Here is a 9,913-nt window from a genome sequence, read left to right on the forward strand (position 1 = left end):
AGTGAACTTTACCGGTTGAACTGTGCTCACTTCGCACCACCAATCCTTCCCAACTGGCTTCCTCTACCACCGTGATTGGCATTAGTTAGACCCTATTTGGATAGGCTAAAGCTAAAAGTTTAGTTGCTTAAAATTAGCCCACTTATGTTTGGATATATGGCTAATAGATAGACCTAATTTTATGTAAATATCATCTTTGACCATGGAGATGAGAGAAAAGTAAGGAGAAACGCTTTTAGCTCAAATTAGCTTTGTTCAACCAGCTAAATCGGCACCCATTAGCCTTCCCTGTGTTGAACCAGCAACTATGGCACTAATAGATTATTAAACCGTTGGCCTTGTGCCGATTACTATTGTTTCTGAAATCTACCACTCCTCCTTTTTTGGGCAAACAATGTGTGTCTTTATCGGCGAATCGCCTATGAGTGGGTGGTGCCAGTCTGCCAGGTGGGCGAATCGGCGATTCGCTAAATTCCATCGCCGTCAAGGAGGTGCGCATAATTCCTGTCAGCTGTAAAGCAGGAACAAGGGTAGTTAATTAGTCAGTTCTCCCTTCTTTTCCTCTTATCGTTGAGTACGGTCCCTTGCCCAGCCGATCAGTGGCAACAAATCTCTTTTCGTGCGAGGCCGATTTCCTCACGCCAGTATCATGGTGGTTCTCTCTTTGGTCACCTCACCTGCCCATCCATATTTAACGCATTCTGACTGATTCACTTGACTATTGCTGCTACCCTTGCGAAGGAGCAAGGTAGGGGTCCGCTTCCGTCGCATTCCCATGCGGCCGAGAAAGGCACGCACCGTGCGGGTGCATGGTTCCTTCCTAGCGCTTTCACACGACAAGAGGCTAAGCATGCAGCAGTGAACAGCGCAGCGCCAACGCATAAGGCGGCATACCCACATACGCTAGCGAACAGGGTCGCACGAACACGAGACATTTGACTACACGTTCGCCGGCAGCCAGCCGAGCAACAACTCATCCAAGAGCAATTGGATCCGGTCAAAGATTAGCACAAATTCGCCTCAGGGTATGATGATGTCTTAAACTGCGGAATGCTAACCTGCAGCAGGAAATCGAACGCACATCCACCCAACAGGTGGGAAACAAGCCTCAGAATTTCTTAGCTAACCTTTGCGCTGCCACAATGAAGCCTCGTATGCTGCACTGCACTCTAATTACAATAAAACAAAGCTGTACAAAGTTGAACCACAAACCAAGCAGCAAAGCAATTTCCAAATCCTATCCAAACATGATTATTGACGCATATAAACCGGGTACAGATCTGACTGCTTCATCGGTACAATTACAAGGAATACAAACAAACATGAACAGTGTTTTTTTCTTCTTTTGGTTATCTCCGGCAACAAAACAGATTCAGCTAAAAATACTTTATTATAGCACTTGAATCATCTGGAGAAATAGGATTGCTGATTGCATCGCCCCCTGGCTCATGATATACCATGCCATGCAATATAGCGGCAATGCTTGGGTACTATGTACAAGAGACCATGGAGGGCTATTCCTGACTAGCGGTTTTTTCAAATCCTGACAGAGGCTTATTGCATGCATAGCACTCCTTTTATATGGTAGCAGCCTCTGTATTATGAGATGAGGCTGCTCTGGATGCGCTTGAGACTGGGACAGACCACACGGAGCCTGCCAAAATCCAGAGCATTGATCTGTGCACAAACATGGGTTTCTTAGAAGACCAAGTTTAACACAGCACACAGGATTGGACTAGTGCACAAAATATGTCAGCTTACCTTTGGACAAGAATGTACATTAAGTATCTCCAACGCACTACAAAGGGATATTGCAGATTCTAATTCCTCCTCTTGCAACATGGTGCATGCCTAGGACAAAGTGACACTACATCAGTTAAGTAGATGCAACAGTAGCACAGAAAACAACTAAGTATATTGGGCAAAACCCACTGATGCAATAGTGAACAATTAATGAAACCAAGAGAAACAAACCAAGGCTTAAACTAAACCAACTGACGGAATTAACAAGTATCAAAGCGACAAGCAAACAAAACCAGAACCAATTCATTCACTCACGGAAGCTAACCATGCTAGTTTATAACTTCAATACAGAAGGTTGCATGAAAATAAGTACCAGAAGTTGGAGGTTGGTCAATCTTGGGCAATCAAGCTTCAGAACCTCCAGCGAGCTACAGTTGCTGAAACACAGAAGGAAATGTTGTAAGGGAAATTCACTGGTTACCAGGGGATATGGTGTCCCCACCAAAAATATGATAATCCAGCATGTCGCTATGTTTCAAAAAAATTGATAAAATAACATGTATGCCATACACATAAACTTTAGTATACCTACCTACAAGTGAACAATTTCAAATTCATCTTCGATATTGACATTCAAAAAACAGTGCCAGTGATGAAAACTGCCGGACTGACTGCCTGTCTATTTTGATCTTTGACATCTAAAGCAAATTTGACATTGCATTTTCGCTGGTTTATTTAACTTAATGTGTACTGAATACAAGCTTTTTTGACAAATTTTTGCAAACGCTACATTTACTAGTGGGAATGCTGGAAACCCTTGATATGAAATTCTGATTTGTCATAAACACAATCAATGCAGCATGGATAAAAATGGTAAGTGTAGAAATGAACATGAATATTACCTCAAGTTTAACGAGTGAAGATTGGAGCACGTCAAATCCACTTCCTTCAAGTTTGTTGAAAGATTAAGATTGATTTTGGACAAATGTAGAAAGTTTGCCATTGAAGGAATAACAACTTTCTTAATGTTTGGACATCCGGTACAATTGAGAACTTCAAGCAGACGACCAGATTGCTCACTGATCTCTTCACTCTTGGCTGGTGCAGAATTTGGTGGGCAAAAGTCAACTGGCATATCAACAGAACTGCAATCATCTGACCCGCACACCAATTCTTGCAAGTTTGTACATCCGTTCAAGTTCACATTAACCAATTTTTTACAAAATGCAAGAAGATCTTCTATTGCAGTCTGCCCAATGGATGAGTAGGACAGATCTAGCTCAACAAGAAATGGAAGAGCACCATCTGTGTAGAGGGCATCTAACGGTGAGTCACTGAGGTACTTGCAGGCTGAAAGCTTTAAAACCTGCAAAAAGATAACATTAGAACAGACCAAATCAATACTCTTATTTATGTATGACGCTCTGTTATCATATTTAACAACTAATTTCCAAAATCACTCAATTCCAATTAATTCCATGTAAGAAATCTAAATGGTAGAAAGGAACGGTAACAAAGGGAACTGCCACGGCTACTCCAATCATGAAAATAAGAAAAAGATATACTCATTTTGTGTTGTTCACATAACATAGAATGAAAACTATATACAAACATTTAAAGCACTACATGCACATATGAATAAGCAGCACAGAGTAACTGTTAGTTGTACAACAATGGCACATCCATTTCAATAAGGTTTTTATTTTTAATTTACTATATTCCAAGATCCTCAACAGAAGTAGTCTAAACAGCATCACAATCAAGCCTACCTTCAACTGAGGACAACTGTCGAAAATAGGCTTCAAGTTGATCAAGAATGTGTAAGACAGGTCAAGCAAGGTCAGCTTATGAAGACATTGCAAGGACGACAATCCATCGATGCCAATGGACAGGCATGATGACAGGATAAGATGTTCAATCAGAGGGCAAGCCTCTGCCATACGAGACAGTGACTCGTCCACAAGCTGCCTGAACATGAAAAGAGAATGAGTACATCAATAGTAAGTACCAATAAATAGCATAAACCAAAAGTTTTGGAAGCCACAGCACAACCTGCAGAAAGAGGCATCTAAGGATGTCAAAAGAGGGCAATTGATAGAAGCCTCAGAAAGCACACCACAACCCTTCAACTCCAATATAGACATATTTGGGGCGTCGATGCGTAGAATACTTAGTTTTGGACAAATTCCCAGATTTAGGGATTCAAGGCCAACCTTAGAAAGAAGCCATACAACCAATATCAGAATGTACATATATATTGATCGAAGAAATTAAAGAGACCTAATCACTTATTAACTTTAGTTTTATACTCCAGTATTTGCTTTCCTTCTATATAAGTATATCCTTTCATCCAGAACAAATAGAAAACCTGAACACCCTGTTTTTTTACCAGATCCATTCGCCCCTTGTCTTCACATAAATCAAACAGTTATCACAACTCACAAGTTCCTCATGAAGGAAATGTTATAAAACAAGGTCATGTAGCCCATAAAAAATCACCGAATTACTCTACCTAGCTCCAATCCAATCACTAGTTATGAGTATTCAAAATTTGGCAGTTGGTTTAACAGATTCATACAGGTATGAATATAAATTCTCTTCTCATCATTCTAGCATCCATTTTCAATAATATTTGATTAGCTATCAAATATCAGTCAAAGATGAGACTGGAATGCTGGCCCAAATTTGTTCTGGCACAATAACTAAGAGCATTCTGCATCTCCTTATTTTACACCAGAATATTAATCCATTTCCCCCTACTTTTCCCGGCCTTTCTGGTGCATTTAACCCTAGTCCGTGCCTCCATAGCCCACACTGTTCAATAAGAGTAAATTACAGGTTTTCTTATTTTCTAGAGGCCAAAGCCTTGCCCTAAAATGCCACATCGTATTCTATCCAAGTGGTGAAGACAAAGTTGCATCTAATATCAGCTAACAAGTTCACTAACAGTTCAATAATATGTATTGCACCTCAGAACTTATCAGTAGACTTACAGGACAGAATGCTGCACTTTGAAGGTGGTCGCAGCCATCAAGATTCACATTTTGCAAATTTGGACATGAGAGTCTTAAGAATGTCATCGAGCGGCAACCAGCCAGAGAGAGACTAGCCAAAGAGCTAGTGTTCAATTCCACAATGCTCAAACTCTGAAAAGACAAAAACACCATCAAAATTTCAGTATAATAAATAGATTGGCACTAATATCTTGAAAATACAAGAATAAAAGGAACAACTGAAAGCAAGAATTATGACAAAATGACGACAATGTAGAACAAGGTGGAATAATACCGTAGCTCAGATGCATTTAAATAGCAAGATATTTTCTCCAACTTAAAGCACAAAGGGGGCATGAATGTAACACGCCATACCTCACAATTGTCAAGGATCAATGATCTGAGCATAGGGCAACCCCCTCCATCACTAAAGACTTCACAAATTGCATTTGTTAATGACTCGCAGTCACTAAGATCCACATCGATCAAGTTGCGGCATTGCAATGTCAAGCTAGATAGGCTCTCTTGTTTTTGCAGCACCAATTTCTGTAGACATGCACCAATTTAGCACTCAGTATTGTTCAGAAGTATTATCCATCAATACCATAACAAACTTTCACGTAAACATAGAGATAACCTCAAGCGCAGTCGATGTTATGCTAACACGATGAAGTGCTGAACATCTGGAAACTTTGATGTAAGAAAGCATAGGGCTTCGCAAATTCAAATCAGCAAACCTAAAACGAAGGGCAATACAGTATATAGTAAACAATAACAATTGAATTTAAAAAAAAACATAAGCAAAAAATGAAGACAAATTTATGATGCAAAACAAGTTCCTACTCACTTGCGTAAGTGCACAAGACTTATGTTCTTAAGATTTGGCAAATCCAATGACACTGATGTCAACAGGCTGCAGTTATCAAGTTGTAGCGCCTGCAACAAGTGTCAAAGAAGCTCCTTTAGTTCTTTCATCAGAAAGTTTACAAAATTGTGCCAAAGAAACTGAATCACTACCTCAAGCAGACGGCTATAAGCTATTGCAGCCATGGAAGCAGACGTAATTCCTTCACAACTTAGCAATCTCAGGTCTATCAACATAGGAAGCCTCACAGACTTCATATCAGACCCACCCCCCCCCCAAAAAAAAAAGTCAGGTATTATTTTTCTGCTGATACTCGTATGCAGAATTTGTTGAAGACGTAAATGAAAAACAGAGCACCGAATAAGGCAAACCTCAAATGAAATGTTGGGGCAGTTAGATGCATCAAGAACAGAAAGATTTGGACATGAGCTAGCTATTTCACGCAGTGTCTCATCAGTAACACAAGAGCAAGATGACATATCTAGTTTTGCCAACAACGGGCAAGCTGTAGCAGCTTGACGAATTGCATTGTCAGAGAGCTTATGGCAGGATTGGAAATCCAAATCAAGCAACTGAGGACAGTTGAGTGATACATGAGCCATGCCAGTTCGCCTCAAAGACAATATTTGAAGTTGGGAACATCTGGATGATAGAGTAACAAATATTAGACAGACGACCCATGTAACTATGTTAATACACTACCAGAAAAACAAAAGGAAAAAAGGTTAATCACCTGACAGATATTCTGAGTGCACGGCACTTCAAAATTTGAAGCTCACGCAATCCATCATGATGAACAGTTACTTCTTGGATGCCACTCCCAAGAGAAGCATCAGTTACTGTTAAGGTAGTCAATAATGGGCACTCAGCCAGAGCTTGAAAAAATGGTTCTCCTAGTTGTCCCTTGCCCATTGTTAATGTCTTCAGATGCCTACGAGATACTCCATTCGATAAATACAATAAAAGGACAAAGGAATTAGCAGCAATAGAGAAAGAAAGTGAGGGAGAAGAGTCTGAGACCTTAAAAACATTATTGCTTCCAGAACTAGTGTTTCTGCATTTATGACACCATGCAAATTGAGTTCCGTTACATTCTGGTAACGACGACAAATATCAACAACTGCAAGAACAACATAGTTAAACACGAATAACATCAGGTAAAAATCCAGTGCGATCACAAAGAGTGACGAATGATGATGAGGATGGATAGATTTTCTTTGGATGCCACAGCCTTCAAAAACAACAAGATGCTAAGTTTGGATGAAAAGTGGAGTAATGTAATTCATATTTATTGATTAAAAAATATAAAATCAACGTCATAGGCCTTAAACTAAAAAGGCTTTGTAGGTATTTTCTTACAAATTGATGGTCAAGTTTGAATGTGAAGTCAACATGACAGTTATTTGCAAACATGAGGTGGTAGAAAATAAATAGAAAGCAAATACTATTCTGAATTAAAACTATTAGCAAAGTGAGATGGAAGGAAACAAAACCAATAAACTGACTTACAGTTTTGCAGCGATATCCTAGTGTTCTCAAATTTCAAACACTTCCAAAAATCACCATGCACACTAGCAGATCGCCACTGTTTGCAGGCAACGCCAGCACAGCATAAATCCTTCTGACCCAAGAAAGAGAATATCTGCAATGGAAAACCTAAGAAATTAGTACATTTAAAATCACAAAAATCAAGCATTACCTTCATACTATAACAAACTATAAGAAAAAAGGAACTCTGGTCACACCAGGTGCAGGAGATCGTCAGACAGATCCATTTTTATTCCAACATCTTCAGAATTTCTTCCACCTGAGTTTTCTGCATCATCAACTAGCTCATTATTGGCATCTCTTGGGCTCTCACTACCACCATCATTTGGGAAAAGTGACAGGCCAAATTCCAATTCATGTTCCGGGAAACAAGACAGCTTGAAATGAACATGTTCATCGGAAATGGGCAAAAATGATTCAGAGCCAAAGGGAGTGGCACTGGCACCAGAATGTTGTGGGCTTTCTCTGCAAAATAGAAGAACCTCTTAGCATAGCTCAAAATGTGTGCACCGACATGTCATCCATCAGTAATCACTAAGCAAGATAATGATTAACAAGAGAGGAGATAATTCTCCAAAGATACAGTAGATGCAACTTTCTTGTACTCCTTACTGATTGTATACAGAGTATAGCTACATGATAACATCCTCTTGCATAGTTCAACATGAAACTGTCTAGAATAATTTTAATATCACAAAAAGTTGTTCATTTTACAACATAAGAAACAATACAAAAAAGTTAGAAATGAAAAAACAATATATAAAAGTACAGTCATATACTTACACGAAAGATAGACTGAAAGGTCGGAACTCCCCAAAATTTTATTTAATGTGGCCTGATTCATCTATATCTATAGAATGTGAAGAAGCTCCAAAACTTTTTCGGAGTGTCTATGGAAATTTTTTTTTGTGACTAATAATTTTGCTAAAAATATGCAAATCAGCATACTGGCTTTTGTCTAAGAGCTACAAGCATATTACAGTTCTGAGCATGTGAAAGCAGAATCTAGTCCTTTCAGCTCTAAGCATGCAGTCAACGTATTTCAATTATCATCTTATATGTATCTGCACAATGCAGCACAAATACCATGCAGCCGTAAGGAAAGGAAAATTAACTTCAACAAGGAGGTAACTAGATTAAATGCCCTGCAATAGATTCAACCTGCTCTAGGTCTCTACAATTCAAGTGCCATGTCACCACGGCCCAGTAAAGTTTGATAGTACTGTTGTCAAACTTGTCATAGCAGGAAATATATGCTTACACCCAAGATGGCTGCAGCAAGCACTTTCTCCATTGATCCATTTTTGGGTTCTTTTTCAAACCAGGGAAAAGCAACCACTCCATTGCAGAGCACATGCACGAGGAACTACATGACGCCTTGGATATGATTGCTAAAATGGGCACAGTGTTTCAACATACATGAAAATCCGAAAATGCACTAGTCAAATTCGCATGCATGTGCCAAACCATATCTTAGGTATCTTCCATGTGTTTGCAAAAGAACAAGACCTTAGGTTACGATTTAATATCAACTATGTCATGCATGAAGCCTAGATATTTTTCAGTTTCACCACCCAGGTTTTCTTAAAACTACAATCAACAAATGGAAAAAAAAAGGCTTAAACACTAAACAGAACTCCTTAGCATACAAAATACTCAAAAGGCAAAGGAATCTTCGCATCAACTTACTCGCCAAAGCGCCGCACTCTGAGCCGTTTATTCTGCAGATCTCTGTCTTCATCCTCATCGTCCATGTCGCCCCACCCAACATCCACACTGCCACCCGCATGGGGGCCGTCTAGGATAGCCCCCAACATGTCGCGGAACCCGAGAGACGGGATAAGTTGTCCGCCGGAGGCCCTTTCCCCAGCCCGCGAGCTCCCAGCGGCATCGGTGTACCACTCCGGCAGAACCGCAGTCCAGTTGAGCGACCGGGGCGCGGGCTCCTGCCGCGGCGGGAAGTGCCAGCCCCGCCGCCCCAGCGATAGCCCGAGTTCCAGCTCCTCCCGCACCTCCTCATTCCTCTCCTCTTCGTCACCGGTGCAACCACCAGCGCCCTCCACGCCCTTCATCCGCCCCCCATCCGCCATGCCTTCAGGCCAAAACACCAAAACCAAACCCTAGAACCACCCCCGGCGCCATTTCCGGCCGCCCGGCCCCCGAACCCGCCTCCCCCACACGGAACTCGACGGAACTCACCCTATTCCACACCACGCCACAGCGAATTCCACCGGATTCGGTCGAATCGGCCCGGCCCGCTCCCGCACGGCGACAGCTGCTGCTGGCGCGAGCGATCCGGGAGCGAGTCTCCGACGAGGTGGGCGGGAGGCGGTTGCTCGTCACGTCCGTACAGGCGCCCTCGGATGGGGCCGCGCGAGACGGGCGGATCTGCGCGCCGCGGAGACGGCGGCGGTGGTGGTGACCGCAGGCTCGCGAGCGCTCAGGGAGAGGGGGGCGAAGAGAGGGGTGGGGGATTGAGAGGGACGGCTCGGACCGAGGGAGTGGTGGGGCGCGGCCATTTTGTATGGTGCGGTGATGTAGGATGACGGGTAGGGCCGGCCGTAACGGGCCCCAGGTGCTAGTGACGCGTAGTTTTCCGCCGGGCCGTGCTCTTGCGTGGGCTTTGCGCTTGCTCAGTGCGCCTCGGGGCTCGGGATAGTTTCTCGCTCGCAGTCGATGACCGGTGGGGCAACGAGTTCGGAGGATGCTCTTCGGTGTGGCGTAATTGGGGTTAGGTCAATGACATGTCGGTCATACTTACCAG

At 42.2% G+C, this 9,913-nt stretch overlaps 1 protein-coding gene across 1 annotated transcript; it reads right to left on the reverse strand.

Moving 5' to 3' along the window:
* Positions 1–1,155: 1,155 nt before the first annotated feature.
* LOC112874576 (F-box/LRR-repeat protein 15) lies at positions 1,156–9,632 on the reverse strand. Its single transcript, XM_025937962.1, has 17 exons — positions 8,839–9,632; positions 7,347–7,614; positions 7,111–7,243; positions 6,622–6,721; positions 6,335–6,532; positions 5,973–6,243; positions 5,754–5,852; positions 5,584–5,672; positions 5,374–5,473; positions 5,112–5,282; positions 4,737–4,889; positions 3,796–3,956; positions 3,513–3,711; positions 2,646–3,109; positions 2,117–2,180; positions 1,762–1,851; positions 1,156–1,677 (listed from the first exon to the last, which is right to left on the reverse strand). Exons 1-17 carry the CDS (start codon positions 9,237–9,239, stop codon positions 1,600–1,602), a joined length of 3,039 nt encoding a protein of 1,012 aa, XP_025793747.1. The 5' UTR covers positions 9,240–9,632; the 3' UTR covers positions 1,156–1,599.
* Positions 9,633–9,913: the final 281 nt, after the last annotated feature.

Source organism: Panicum hallii, chromosome 9 (genome assembly GCF_002211085.1).
Source record: "Panicum hallii strain FIL2 chromosome 9, PHallii_v3.1, whole genome shotgun sequence".
In the NCBI taxonomy this organism is placed as follows: domain Eukaryota; kingdom Viridiplantae; phylum Streptophyta; class Magnoliopsida; order Poales; family Poaceae; genus Panicum; species Panicum hallii.